This window comes from Pongo pygmaeus, chromosome 21 (genome assembly GCF_028885625.2).
Source record: "Pongo pygmaeus isolate AG05252 chromosome 21, NHGRI_mPonPyg2-v2.0_pri, whole genome shotgun sequence".
Classification (NCBI taxonomy): Eukaryota; Metazoa; Chordata; class Mammalia; order Primates; family Hominidae; genus Pongo; species Pongo pygmaeus.
Window position 1 is genome coordinate 13,014,524 of NC_072394.2, and position 15,793 is coordinate 13,030,316.

At 37.0% G+C, this 15,793-nt stretch overlaps 1 protein-coding gene and 1 long non-coding RNA gene across 19 annotated transcripts in view; one reads left to right on the forward strand and one right to left on the reverse strand.

Moving 5' to 3' along the window:
• The window catches only part of LOC129021514 (uncharacterized), a 172,135-nt gene that overhangs the window by 114,850 nt on the left and 41,492 nt on the right, over positions 1 to 15,793 (reverse strand). The gene's annotated exons all lie outside the window — the stretch shown is intronic.
• ZNF133 (zinc finger protein 133) overlaps positions 1 to 15,793 on the forward strand; it is a 29,127-nt gene that overhangs the window by 8,529 nt on the left and 4,805 nt on the right. For 4 of the 18 annotated variants that reach the window (XM_054466987.2, XM_063659257.1, XM_063659261.1 and 1 more), the window contains 3 exons: positions 8,256 to 8,428; positions 8,926 to 9,065; positions 9,557 to 9,652. In XM_054466987.2, coding sequence (XP_054322962.1) covers positions 8,945 to 9,065; positions 9,557 to 9,652 — 217 coding nt within the window. In that variant the 5' untranslated portion in view covers positions 8,256 to 8,428; positions 8,926 to 8,944. Of the gene's footprint in view, positions 1 to 1,216; positions 9,066 to 9,556; positions 9,653 to 9,964; positions 10,076 to 13,451; positions 13,590 to 15,793 lie in introns of those variants that run through there. The other 14 variants (XM_063659263.1, XM_054466995.2, XM_054466983.2 and 11 more) reach the window with 10 other exon arrangements.

The window sequence follows — 15,793 nt, forward strand, 5'->3', positions numbered from 1 at the left end:
TCAGTTCTTTTGCGTATATAGCCAGAAGTTGAATTGGTGCATCACATAATAATTGTATTTTAAATTTTTTGAGAAACCACCATACTGGTTTGTGGGTATACCACATTTTACATTCCCACCAGCAGTATGCAGTGGTTGAATAATAATTTCAAAAACTCTGGTAGAACTCATGTTTTTTGCTTAGAGTCACTTTGGATTCCTGTTGTTGTTCTTTAAGGTCTAATAGTTTTTCTAGTGCATGTCTTAGAGTTGGTGGTTATGAGTCAACTTTTCCCTCATATCCTGTAGGCCCTTTCATATTTAGATTCAGGTAATTATTTTTAAAATGTTTTCTTACATTATACTTTTAAATATTTCCATTGTTTTGGTATCTAGGAACTAATTGTATGAATATTACTTTGTCTGTTCTCCTTTCCAGCTTATTTCCCTCTGATCCTTTTTACTTCTTATTTCACTTCATTCTCTTGTTTTCTGGCTATTACTAAGTGCTCATCATGTTTTCATTTCAATCTATTCCTCCTTGAGTGTCTTATAAGTTCGTCTTCATTTATCATATAATATTGTCTTTTTCTTTGATTTCTTTCAGAAGTTTGTTGAAATCTTTTTGTTTCTTTACTTTTTTTGTCCGTTTCTATTCTTAGTTTTTGAATTTTTAATTTATGATCTCATATATTTGGGATATATCTCATATCCCAAAATGTTTGTTTGAAGATATTTAATTTAGCTTAATGTTATGGTTTTGTTAATTTTTTTTCTGTCTCACCATTTTTTTTTGGTGGAATTTTCTTTAGCTGAATTGTTTGGATTCTCATTTTCATTTTTTTTTTAATAGACTACAACTGTTTGCATGTCTGCATTTCTGTAAACAGAACTGTCAGATTCTAGTGTTTTTGAGATTTCCATAGTTCAGGAAAATGCTTCTGTCAGTGTAGCAAAGTATACTGGATTGCAGGGGAAGGAGAGGTGGTGCGTCCTTTGGGGTTTTTTTGTTGTTGTTGTTTTGTTTTTCTCTTTTGTTTTGCAAGACCCTGGATTACTCTCTCTTGCTTGTTTTTCCTTTTCCTTTGCTGTTTCCAAGCAGTATCTTTTCCTTGCTTTATACATTCCCCATTATGCCACTGCTCCCCCAGTTGTGGGGTTAAAGAGCAGGCCCTGCTTCACTCGTGGGGAGAGCATTTCCACCTGACATCCTCTCGTTTCTGTTTTCCTTACCCAGATCTACCTTCTGAGATATCATCCTTCTTTAGGGAGACAAGGAAAAAAAGCCACAGGGTCCCGGAGAGCCAGGGGAATGGTGAGTGTTTCCTGTCTCCATTACTGGCTGTAACAGGATGGACACATTCCCTTCTCTTACCCTGACTGCCTTATTGGTGCCTAGTAGAGTTCAGCTCCAATTCCTCTTACTTGCTCCCCTGCCTCAGCATCACTTTCTGTACAACACATGACACAGTTATTCACCTAGTAGTTAACTGAACAACACACAATTCTACAGTTTGAGATAGAGTCTGCATTTCTTTGTTCAGCTTCAAAAGTTCTACTGCCTGAGAGTAACATCACAGTAATGGAATGGGAAGATTCTGGAATCTGTGTCCCCACCTAGACAACGATTATACTGGCAGAATCTGTCAGGTGTACCTATTTTGGAACTCTGGAGTCTAGTTGAAGGCCTCCAGTTCCCAGGGGGAAGGAAGCATAGAGGGTAAGTCACAGCTAATTTTAGCTCTTAGTATAGTAGCAGCTACCTGTCATCCACCCTGCCAGCCCTATGGCAGGTAGCTGTCCTATATTCCTAGATCAGCTTGTACATGGCTTGTGGGAGACATGGTGGACAATAAGGACCCCTTACTCCAAATATTGAGGATCTGTGTTCTGATTGTTAATTGCTGTTTCTGATCACAGAGGTGGTCCACTTAAATCCCCTGAAAGCTATTTCAGCCAATTGCAACCTCCCACTGGCTAAAGTGGCTTTTAGGGGATTTAAGGAGCCAGAGTCTGTTTTCCCCCACTGAAGTTCTCTTTTTCCCCTTTGAGAGCCAAATATTTGAGGACTAGTATATTGAAAAGCAACTGTGTAGGGGGGAATGTAGAAGGTATACCCATGGAAAGGCACAGGCTCAGAAAACACCTGAGAAGACCTTAAGCTTACACCTCAGGCTGATTCCTAGCATAGAGATACCCTACATCAATATAAAAAAACAAAACAAAAACAAAAATACAAACAAAAGGGAGACTCTAACAGAGTTGCTGCTTTATAAGATTTAAATGTCCAGTTTTTGACAAAAATCATAAGGCATACAAAGAATGAGGAAAATATGACCCATTCAAAGGGGAAAAAAATGAATAAACTGAAAACATCCCTGACAAAGGCCAGATAGTGTACTTACTTAACAAAGACTTTAAAACAGCCAACTTAAAGAATTAAAGGAAGATGTGGAGAAAGTCAAGAAAACAATGTAAGAACAAAATGGAAATATCAATAAACAGACAGAAAACATAAAAATAAACCAAAAATAAATTTTGGATTTAAAAAGTACAACTGAAGAGAAAAGTTCATTAGAGGGATTCAGAAGTGGATTTGAGCAGACAGAAGAATCAGCAAACCAGGAGATAGGACAATTATCAAGTCTGAGGGACACAGACAAAAAGATTTAAAAAAAGTGAACAGAGCCTAAGAGAACTATGGGATACTATCAAGTGGATCAACTATGCCTTATGGGATTCCCAGGAGAAGAGGAAAAAGGGACAGAGAGATTGTTTGAAGAAATAATGGCTGACAACTTCCCAAGTTTGATGAAAGACTTCAATATTAAACATCCAAGCAGCTCAATGAACTACAAGTAGGAAAACCTCAAAAGGACTCACACCGAGAAACAATGTAATCAAAGCATCAGAAGCCAAAGGTGACAGGGATTTTTGAAAGCAGCAAGAGAAAAGCAGCGCTACATACAAGGGATCCTCAATAAGATTATTAGCAAATTTCTTATGAAAAACCTCTTGGGCCAGAAGTCAGTGGGTTGATGTATTCAAAGTGCTAAAAACAAACAAACAAACAAAAAAGCCTGCCAACCAAGAATTCTGTATCTGGCAAAACTGCCCTTCATTACTGAGGCAGAAATTAAGACATTCTCAGATAAGTTGGTGGAGATTACAACCACTAGACCTACCCTACAAGAAATATTAACAAGAGTCTTTCAGGTTGAAATAAAAGGACTTTAGACAGTTACATGAAGCCATATAAAAAAATTAAGTTCTCCATTAAAGGTTAATACACAGGTAGTAATATAAGCTAGTATTACTGTAACTGTGCTTTGTAACTTCACTTTTTGTTCTGTATATGAGACTTAGGAGACTACTGCATTAAAAAAAAATAGTCTATGTTTTTGACCACACAGTGCATAAAGATGTAATTTTGTGACATCAGTAATGAGTTGCAGATGGAGCTGTATAGGAACACAGTTTTTACATGCTATTGAAGTTAAGCTGATGAGTTCAAATTCGAGTTTTTAAAGTTTAGGACATTCAGTGTAATCCCCTTGGTTACCACAAAGAAAATAGCTGTAGGATGTAGAGAAAAGCAAATGAGATGGGAATTTAAAAGTTGCATTAAAAAAATCAACCAAAGACAAAGGACAGTAATACAGGAAATTAAGAATAAAAATCTGTAAGACATGTAGAAAACAAAAAGCAAAATAGCAGAAATCAGTCCCTCCTTGTCAGTAATTATTTTATATGTAAATGCTTTAAACTCTAAAACAATTTGGCATAGTGGATTTTTTAAAAAATGATCTAACTATATGCTGTCTACAAGAAACTCACTTTATATCCAAAGGCACAAATAGTTTCAAAGTAAAAGAATGGAAAAAGACGTTTCATGCAAATAGAAACCAAAGAGAGTAGGAGTGGCTACATTAATACCAGAAAAAATAGACTTTAAATTGAAAAAAGTTACCAGAGATAAGGAAGACATTAATACAAAAGGTTTACTACAGCAAGAAGATATAAAAATTATACACATATACCTCATAACAGACCCATAAAATATATAAAGAAAAATGGGCAGCATTATAGGGAGAAGTAGAGTTTTATAATAATAATTGGAGATTTCAGTACCCCACTCTAAATAATGGATAGAACAATAAGAAAGACAATAAGTAAAGAAATAGAAGACTTGAGCAAGGTGTAAATCAAATAGATATAATAGACATATTCCAAACATTGTACCAAACAAAAATAGAATACACGTTCTTCCCAAGTACACATGGGACATTTTGCAGGATAGACTACTGGTTAGGCCACAAATTAAGACTGATATCATAAGAAGTATCTTCTACCACAAGAAGATGAAGCTTGAAACCAATAACTGAAAGAAAATTTAAAAATTCACAAATACGTGAAAATTAAAGAATATACTCTTAAACCAGTAGGTAGAGGAATAAACTACAAGGGAAATTAGACCATACTTAGAGTCAAGGGAAAAAGAAACACAACATAGGAAAACTTATGAGATGAAGTAAAGTGCTAGGAGGGAAATTTTTAGATGAAATACATTAGAAAGCAAAATCTCCAAGGAACAACCTAATTTCCAACTTAGGGAACTAGAAAAAGAAGAACATACTAAACCTAAAGCTAGCAGAAGGAAGGAAATAATAAACACTGGAGCAGAGTCAAATAAAATAGAGAATAGAAGGATAATAGCAGAAAGCAACAAAACTTAAAGTTGGTTCTTTGAAAGGATTAAGTAAATTGCCAGACCTTTAGCTTTATTGACTAAGAAAATAAGAAAACTCAAATTACTAAAATCAGAAATGAAAGTGAGGACATTACTATTGTTTCTACAGAAGTAAAAAGGATTGTACAAGAGAACTATGAATTGTGTGCCAACAAATCAGATGCCCTAGATGAAGTGGGCAAATTCTTAGAATGCAGAACCTATCAAGACTGAATCATGAGGAAATCGAAATTTTGAATAAGTGTATAACTAGTGAGGAGATTGAATCAGTAATCAAAACCGTCCTGATAAAGAATCAGGTCCTCCTGGACCTGATGACTTTGCTGGTGAATTCTGCCACACATTTAGAGAAGAACTAACACTAGTTCTTCTCAAACTTCTCCAAAAATATTGAAGAGGAAGGAATACCGCCTGACTCATTCTGTGAGGCCAGCATTACTCTGATACCAAAACCAGACAAAGACACTACAAGAAAATTACATCGTTTATAACACTGTTGCAAAAAATTTCAACAAAATACTAGCAAACTGAATTCAACAAGCATTTGAAAAGAATTATACACCATGACCAAGTGGAATTTATTCCTGAAATGCAGGATTGTTCAACATACAAAAATAAATGGGTATATGGCTGGGCACGGTGGCTCATGCCTGTAATCCCAGCACTTTGGGGGGCCGAGGTAGGTGGCTCACCTGAGGTCAGGAGTTTGAGACCAGCCTGGCCAGCATGGTGAAACCACACCCCTACTGAAAATACAAAAAAATTAGCCAGGCATGGTGGCACATGCCTGTAATCCCAGCTACTCTGGAGGCTGAGGCAGAATTGCTTCGACCCAGGAAGCAGAGCTTGCAGTGAGCCAACATCGTGCCTCTGCACTCCAGCCTGGGCGACAAGAGCAAAAACTCTGTCTCAAAAAAAAAAAAAAAAAAAAAAAAAATCAATGCATATAAAATATCACATTAACAGATGAAAGAAAAAAACACATAATCATCTCAATGCAGAAAAGTATTTGACAGAATTTAGCACCCTTTTATAGAAAATAACTAGAAATAGAAGGAAACCACTATATAATAAGGCCATATGCGAAAATCTCACAGCTAACATACTCCATGGTGAAAGACTGAAAGCTCCAACATCAGCAATAAGGCAGCAATGCCCACTTTTGCCACTTATAGCCAACAGAGTATTGGAAGTATTAGCCAGAGAAAATAAGCAAGAAAAAGAAACAAATGCCATCTGAATGGGAAAAAGCGAAGTTATCTGAGTTTGCAGGTGGCATGATCTTAGATGTGGAAGACCCTAAAGACTAAACACACACAAACCTATTAGAACTAGTATATGAAGTCAACACACAAAAATCAGTTGCATATCTATACACTAACAGTGAACAATCCTAATAGAAAATGAGGAAAACAATTTCATTTAAAATAGCATCAAAAAGAAAAAAATGCTTAGGAATTAACCAAGGAGATCAAAGACATACACTGAAAACTACAAAATACTGCTGAAAGAAAGATGTAAATAAATGGAAAGACATCACATGTTTGTAGACTGGAAAACTTTTTTTTTTTTTTTTTTTTGAGATGGAGTTTTGCTCTTTTGCCCAGGCTGGAGTGCAGTGGCATGATCTTGGCTCGCTGCAACCTCCACCCCCCAGGTTCAAGCGATTCTCCTGCCTCAGCCTCCCAAGTAGCTGGGATTATAGGTGCTGCCACCACACCTGGCTAATTTTTGTATTTTTAAATAGAAATGGGGTTTCACCACGTTGGCCAGGCTGGTCTTGAACTCCTGACCTCAGGTGATCCACCTGCCTCGGCCTCCCGAAGTGCTAGGGTTACAGGTGTGAGCCACCGCACCTGGCCAGAAAACTTAATAATGTTAAAATAGTAATACTACTCAAACCAATCTACAGAGTCAATGTAATCCCTATAAAAATAACAATTTTTTTAAGAAATAGAAAAATTCATATTAAACTTGATATGGAATCTCAAGGGACACTGAATACCTAAAACAATCATGAAAGAGAACCAAGTTGGAGGACTTACAGTTCCTTATTTCAGAATTTACTACAAAGCAACAGTAACCCAAACTGTGGTCCTGGCATAAAAACAGACTTACAGACTAATAGAACAGAAGAGATCCCAGAAATAAACCCTTGCATATATGGTCAGATGATTTTTGACAAGAGTGCCAAGACCATTCAATATGAAAAAGACTATACTCAACAAACGCTATTGGGCAAACTGTATATTTATATGCTGAAGAATGAAGTTGAACCCTTACCTAACACCATATATGCAAATTAACTGAAAATGGATCGAAGACCTAAACATAAATGTGAAAACTATAAAATTTGTAGATGAAAACCTAGGCGAACATCTTTATAACATTGGATTTGGTGATGATTTCTTGGAAATGACACCAAAACATAGGCAATAAAAGAAAAGAATAGTGAACTTGGACTTCATCAAAATTTAAAACTTTCATTCATCAAAGGAAGGGAATATATTTGTAAGTCACATATCTGATAAGGGATTAATATTTAGAATATATAAAGAACTCCTACAGCTTAACAACAATAGAAGAACACCCCAGCTTAAAAATGGACAAAGTATTTGAATAGTCATTTTTGCAAAGATATACATGTGGCCAATAAGCACCTGAAAAGATGTTCACTATCACTCACATTAGGAAAATACAAATGAAGACCACAATGAGATACCACCTTATACCAATTAGTATGGCTATTACTTTAAAAAACCCCAAAACTAGAAAGCAGTAAGTGTTGACAAGGTTGTGGAGAAAACAGAACCCTTGTGCATTGCTGGTGGGAATGCAAAATGGTACAGCTGCTGTGGAAAACAGTGTGGTGGTTCCTATAGAATTGCTGTTTGATCCAGTAATTCCACTTTTGAGTGTATACCCAAAAGAGCTGAAGGGACTCCAACAAATATTTATACTACCATGTGCATGGAAGAATAGCCAGAAGCTAGAAACAAACCAAATGTCTATTAACAGGTGCGTAAACAAAATGTAGTATATACACACAATGGAGTATTATTTAGCCTTAACAAGGAAGTAAATTCTGAGTGCATGCTTCTACATGGCTAAATCTCGAAGACATGCTAAGCGAAATAAGTCAGACACAAAAGGACATATATGATTCCACTTATTGTAGCTACATAGAATAACCACATATATAATGGAGACAGAAAGCAAAATGGTCACTACCAGGATCTAGCAGGAGGAAAGAATGGGAAGTTATTGTTTAATAGTTACAGTGTTTCAGTGTGGGATGATGAAAAAGTTCTGGATTCTACCAGTAGGTGGCTTTTATTCCTCCTAGGGGGCCCTCCCTGCCTACATTTTGGCTTTGTCTTCCTTTGCTCATAATGTCCTTGTCCCTGCTCCCCACATGCCTCATCTGTAGTTCCTAGCACTTTCTTCTTCCCTTGATTCCAACCCATTCTCCAAGACCAAGTTGCCACGCCCTGTCTTAGAAAATCCTTTCTAATCTCTGTTCCAGTGTGTCCTCCATTTGGAAATAGTGCTAAGAAAATTAAAAGAATAAAACTGGGCAGGGTCATGACAATAGGATGCAAAGATGAATTTTTGGACTGAGTGGCCAAGAAGCTCCACAGTCTAAAGCTTCACAGTCTAAAGCTGGAAGTTTAATGAACTGTTTTCTACATTTCACAGGTAAGAAAACTGGGATACTAGTTGGTGGCAGAGGTGGGTCTGAAACTCAGGCACCATGATTCCAGGGCTTCACTACTCTCTGCTTGTGACCATCAGGCCCGAGAAAGCCAAGCCGCAGGATTTTGAGGAATTACTGAGTTATAGTGGACTATTTGATCTTTTAAATTCTTAAAACTCAGAAAATCTGCTATCCTTTATTGTTGCTTACATTTTATATGTTGATTGCTCTTCTGTCTGCCTAAAGTTCCCAAAATGTAGGGACTCCATTTTGTGCATATATACCCTGTATGGCCCCCCAGGACCTTGACTGTATGGGTTCACAAATGCCACTGGCTGGATAGAGACAGGGATTTAAAAGTCTTGGAACACATGGCACCAGGGTCACTGTCAAAGGCAGGGAGGGATCTTGATATCTCACCTGCCTCCCCCAGGGCAGCCTTCTCCATGCCCCTCACCCTGCCATGGGCAAGGCTGGCTTCTGAGTGAGCAGGGCTCAGTTTTGTGTTACAGGCACACATGGCATTCAGGGATGTGGCTGTGGATTTCACCCAGGATGAGTGGAGGCTGCTGAGCCCTGCTCAAAGGACTCTGTACAGAGAGGTGATGCTGGAGAACTACAGCAACCTGGTCTCACTGGGTAAGCCTGATATCTGTTAGGATTCCCATTCTTATTGCTGGGAATTTTAGGCTATGCTTGAAGCAGCCATCTTGCTTTGTTACTTGACTTTTGGGTTGGACCAAAAAGCAACGACATTTTATTCGTGTTTCACCAGGGAGGGTCTGATTTTGCAGAGTCGAAAATGGGTAGATTTGTTGTGTGTTGTGCATATGTGTATTGTGTGTGCTGCTCTGCATTTCTACGCCTTTTTTCTCAGGCTGGGGTTCTCATCCTATGTTAACTTATTTTAAATGAGAGGGGTGTTCATCTACTCAGCATGGAATAGAATCAGTGTACTCTCATCTGAGTTCGCTGCCCACTCATGCCTTCCATTTCCGAGAGCCCCACTCACCCCTTCCAACTCAGGGCTTTGTACTACCTTTGAAGTTTCCTAGGCTGTTTAGCTTTGAATTCTTGAATGGGCTCTCAAGCCCATAACCTAGTTACTTATTTTCTTTTCCTGTGAGCAGGAATTTCATTTTCTAAACCAGAACTCATCACCCAGCTGGAGCAAGGGAAAGAGACCTGGAGAGAGGAGAAAAAATGTTCACCGGCAACCTGTCCAGGTGAGTGGGAAAACACTGGGCAAATGAGACATGAGCTCAGCAGCTCAGAGGACTGGGGGAGAGGAGGCATTGCTCAGGTGCTGGGGAGGGAAGCTGTTCCCCTGACCTCCTGGGCTGCTGTTTAGATTGCCTGACACGGCCTCCCTTCCAGATCTCCATCTTCATTCGAGTATGGACGGGGCTTTCCTGGTGTCTCGTCTCCTTCCTCCACTAGGAAGCCTTTTTTCCTCTCAGTGGGTTTCTCCTCTCTAGCTCACTCAATTCTCTTTCATATTTATGGGCTTCTTTCTCTTGTTACTGTTTTTTAAAAAGATCATCAAGAATATGGAAACAACTGTGACCTAAAGAAAGAAGGCAAGCCCAGTGGGAGGAAGAAATCTTAAAAAGCCAATAGAGAATTTGAAATGGAATTCTAAAAAAACTGTGAGCTATTCAAGAATGGCTTTTACATTTTATAATGTTATATAAATATCTATATAATATCTTTAATTTTGCCTCTTAACCATCAAAGCCTGAACTATTTACTGTCTTTAAGAAAAAGTTTGCTGGCCCGTGCTCTAAGGGAGTACAATACATAGCCTTAACTTTTTATATTCTATTAATACTTAATCTGGGTAAAATATAAAATGTAAGAGCATTGCAATTACACAGTTCCAGTCACCCCCTCCTCCCAACATCCTTTGTGCTATAGTTGTCATTTGTGTTATACACTCCTTATTACAATGTTAAAATGTTTGTTTTAAATACGCATCTGGATTTGTTTTCTACCATGTATTTTTTTAATTAAGAGAAAAAATAGTCTTTAACTCATCCAGATAATTTATCATTTTCTATTCTTTTTGTTTGTTTGTTTGAAAATCTGAGTTTACCTTTGGTATTATTTTTCTTGAATCTTAAGGACTTCATTTGGCGTTTCTTATGGTACAGGTGGCAGTGTATTCTCTATTGCTTCTGAAAGTGTCTTTATTTTACCTTTATTCTTGAAATGTATCATCGTTCGATGTAGAATTCTACATTGGTTATTTTTTCAGCACGTTAAAAATAACATTCCATTGTTCTGCCTGCCATTGTTTCTGATGGAGAAGTCACCATGAACATAATTTAGCTTTATTTCCTTTGGCTACTTTTCTCCGTACTTTTGGTATTCAGCAGTTTCACTGTGGTATGACTGCCTTAAGTACATTCTTCCTTTACATGTTTTTATCTGCCTGATTCTCTCTGTCCCCTTTTGGGACTATAGGCACATGTATATTAGTCCTTTTTATATAATCCCACAGGTTATAGATTCTTTCCATATTTTTAAATCTTTTTTTTCTCTCTATTCTTTAGACTGGATGATTTCTGTTGGTCTGTCTTCAAGTTTACTGTCTCATTTGTCATTTCCAATGTGCTCAGCTCTGGCCAGTGAATCCTTCATTTCACTTATTTTTCAGTTCTGCAATTTCCATTCACTTTTACTACACTTTTCTTTGTGGTGAGATTTCCTATCTGTTCACTAATTATAATTAAATTTTACTTTATCTTCTTTAAATCAGACACTAAATGGATAACTTATTAAGTGAAATATATAGGATTTTGTATATTATGCAGTTGAGTTTGTTGTTAAATAAAGAGAAGTGTATGAAAGAGTATATATCCATATGTTTATGTGAACATAGAAGTCTGTTGTTATTTACCATTACTAGTGGTTACCTCTGTGGGGATAGAATTGGGGAGGGTTGGACAAGGGGCTGCTGAGAATTTTTCATCCTACTTTGCATTATTTTTAAATCACAGATGCATAGATAACTTTCAGAAATTATATATGTGCTTTAATTTTTAAAATTCTTTTGACAATTTTATAAATGTTTGTACCGAAGTATATATTTTCTTTTTCTGGGTAAGAAATTTTCTTGTCTTGTTTTTATTAAATTGATTAATTCTGTCTTCAAATTGAGGGACCATAGCATACATAATATAAATTGTTGCTGTTTTTCAACTTGCTTATAACCTTACTGTTCATCTGTTAGAAGGAATCCTAAAGCTCTCCACAGTCATTGTAATTTATATCAACTTCTCCATTTATTTCTAAGTTTTTGTGTTATATTTCACTTTATTGTTCTATTAGGTATATAAAGATTCAGGATATTTTTATCTTACTCATTAATGAAGTTTTTAATACTGAAATTCTCTTAGTTCCATGAGCTGTTCTTTCCTTTAACTTCCTCTTTATTTCTTTTTAGTCTTAGCACCGTACGTTCTTGTTCATCTTTTCAGTATTTTATTGTTCATCCTTTTATTTTAAAATAAAAACAATGTCATTTGGGTGTTTTGCTTTTAAGCAGCAGCATGTAGCTGGTGTTGCATTTGCCGTCAAACCAAGTGGTGTTAACTTTTAATAGTGATTTTGACCTTTCATGTTTACTTAATAACTGATAAATTTCATGAGACTTGCTCAGGGGTTGACTGAGGCAGATGAGTAGGTGTTTTACTACAGCGATAGGAAAGAAGGAAGGTCAGGGCAAAGGAAGTAAAGCATCTGTATTAGTCACCTTGGGCCACCATGACAAAATACTGTGGACTAGCTGGCTTAAACAACAGAAATTCATTTAGTTATAGTTCTAGAAGCCAGAAGTTCAAGATCAAGTTGTCAGCAGGTTTGGTTGCTCTGAGGCCTCACTCTTGAACTTACAGATGGCCACCTTCCCCCTGTATTTTCACATGGCCCTTTCTCAATGCTCACACATCTTTGTCGTCTCTTCCTCCTCTTAAAAGGACACCAGCCCCATTGGATTAGGGCCCACCCTTATGACCTCATTTAACCTTAATTACCTCTTTAATGGCCCTGTCTCCAAATACAGTCACATTAGGGGTTACAGCTTCAACATAAGAATTTGGGGGGAGCACAACTCAGTCCATAACAGCATCGTTGTGAGAGCACCATAGTGGTTTCATAGACTCTCCGCCAAATATATAGTTCCATAAAAGGTCAGTTGGATATATAAGTCCATTGGATCTCAGTTGTATGAAGGAGTAAAGATGAGGGACTGGTGTATAAGCTGAAAGGTCATGGATTGGAGCCTCAAATAAGGTCAGGAACCAATGTGCCCATGGTGCTTGAGCAAAGTGAGTCAGAAGGTAGAAGAAAAGGCTGTGTCAGAGAAGGGAATGTGCACAGGAGAGAATGTGAAGATTGTGCAGTGTCTGTGAACAGCGTTCACAGTGCAGGTGAGGTCAGTGTTGCTGAGAAGCTGGAGTCTTAGCCAGAGGCTCAGCCCTGTGGAGCACCCTGAGAGTGCTGACAGGTATTGGTGTGGAGAGGATGTGAGGCTGGTAGGTGATCAAATAATCAGGGCAGTGTGTGAAACCAGGAGGCCTGTGGATGGTCCTAAAAGAAGTATGGTAGGTAATGGTGTGGAAGCCACATTACAAAACAAGGACATTCATCCCACTCTGTAATGCTTGCGATATGAAAGGAAGAAGCTGTCTATCTACTTGAGCGAATCTTACAAAAATCTTCCTCTCAAGGAACAACAGAGGTAGGTCTAGCCAAGGACATGGAAGGAGTGTTGGACAGAGAAGGAGAGGATGTAGGGGCATTATCTGACCTGTGTGTTCATTCTAGAATTGGCAGGTGGAGGCTGGGAAAATGCTATACACCCTGACCTTTGTACATTTACACAAATACGTGTTTTCTCAACCTGAAAAGTATAGAATTATCAAAACATTTATATTAATAACAAGCAGCTTACCTATCATTGTCTTAAAGCGAAACGTATCTTTTTTGTCTCTTGTTTTTAATCCTTGTTTTAATTTAAAGAAAAACAGCAGCTCTCACAATGATGTTGAGCACATTAAAAAGAATGCTGTACAATCCAAGGAGCAAGTCATTGTGGTTGCCCAGGAAGCTGTCTTGGAAACCCAAAATATATGTGTAACGGGAGGAAGACTGTTCTAGGTATAAAATACATCTTAACAGTTTCATTATTCTATATTTGGGACTTGGATTTAAGACGGGCAATATCAGAATCCTCAAAATAGCCTAGTTACAAGAAAAGTATTTAATTTTCTTGGCTGTTTCATTGATCAGAATGCTAATTCAATAAATGTAACAGAATCATTTGCAACAACACAGATGAACCTGGAGGATGTTATGTTAAGTGAAATAAGCCAGTCACAGAAAGACAAATACCACACAATCTTACTTATATGTGCAGTCTAAAAAGGTTGGACTCATACAGGCAGAGAATAGAATGGTGGTTACTAGGGGATGGGGGTGGTTGGGGAAGATGTTGGTCAAAGGATTTTCACATAGAAGGAATAAGTTCAAGAGATCTATTGTATAACATGATGACTACAGTTAATAACAATATATTGTATTCTTGAAAATCACTAAGAGTAGATTTTAGGTGTTCTCATCACAAAAAATGATAGGTATGTGAGGTGATGCAATATGTTAATTAGCTCAATTTAGCCATGTCACAATGTATATATATTTCAAAATGTACACAATGAATATATACATTTTTTGTCAATTTAAAAATTAATCAGTTTTTTAAAAGTAACAGGAGTTACCATAATTATGAAGAATTATATGCCCTCCTGAAGTGAATAATCCTTGTTATTTATATTGACTAAGAAGCCTGGTAAGAGGTAACACAGAAGCATAAGAATGAGAACTAAAGCCAGGTGCTGTAGCTTGCACCTGTATTCCTAGCTACTCAGGAGGCTGAGGGAGACCAAGGCAGGAGGATCACTTGAGGCCAGGAATTCAAGACCAGCCTGGGCAACATAGCAAGACTCTGTCTCTAAAAAATTTTTTATAATTAGCCAGGGTGAGGTGTTGTGTGCCTGTAGTCCCAGCTACTTAGGAAGCTGAGGAGGGAGGATTGCTTGAGCCCAGGAATTTGGGCTACGTGATCTATGATTGTACCACTGCACTTCAGCCTGGGCCGCAGAGTGAGATCCTATCTGTAAAAAATTTAAAAAATAAAGAATGAGAAATTGGAAATCTGGTGAGGTAAAAATAGAGCTTTTATTTCTAAGTTGAGTATACAAAAGACAAAAATGAGTTATTTTTCATATGGAGGATAGAAATACACCAAGTTATAATTCTTTTTTAGTTACCAGTATTATTGTCAAGTTTAAGCTTTTTTCTGTTTATTGGCAAGCTAAATAATTGTACATGTTTTTAAGCATATATAGTGTTGATGGACGGTATTTAAAGTTTTAAGTTTCAGTCTCAAATAATTAACATAAGGCTGATCTCATTAGTTTAGGCAAAAATACAAGTAAAATTATTGCATGGGAACACTTTGTATAGTTTTGTTTTTGAATTTTTTAACAAAAATATTTACTCTTATAATGATTTCCTAACAGAGATCTTAGAAATTGAAAAACAACATAATCAGTCTTAAGTTAAAAACTGCCTGAAAAATATGCCATTTCTGGTATTTACTTTGAGTAAAATAATTGTAGATTCACATAATTTCTGGCACTGTCTGTAAATTATAAGATACTAGTTGGACATGTATATCTACGTGTGCCTAATCTTACATATTTATTAATGCAATATTAGCCTATCTGATTTTTAAAATCAGTATAGGTTGAGTATCCCTTATCCAAAATGCTTAGGACCATAAGTGTTTCAGATTTTGGGTTTGTTTGGTTGGCTGGTTGGTTGGTTTGCATTTTGGAATATTACCATAAACATAATGAGATATCTTGGATATAGGACCCTAGTCTAAACAGGAATTTCATTTATGTTTTGTGTACACCTTGTACACTTGGCCTGAAGGTAATTATATTTTTCCTTTGAGGATGCTGAATAAACTGAGTTTTATGTGCCTGTGTTTTGACTGTGACCTGTCACATGAGATCAGCTGTGGAATTTTCTGCTTGTGGCTGCATGTTGGTGCTTAAAGATTTTCAGATTTTGGAACTTTGCAGATTAGGGATGCTGAACCTATATATTAGTCTTGGGAGTTTAGATTAGTTAAACTTTCTTTGAGAAAGCCTATATATCAGAACCAAGTTTTATATCACTAGAATATTATGCTAATGTTATATTTACACTGATAAAATAAGGGAAAAGACATTGCTTCTGCCTTATTTGCAGGCTTTATCTTATTTTGAAATATTGATTCCACCCTTTAGTTACAT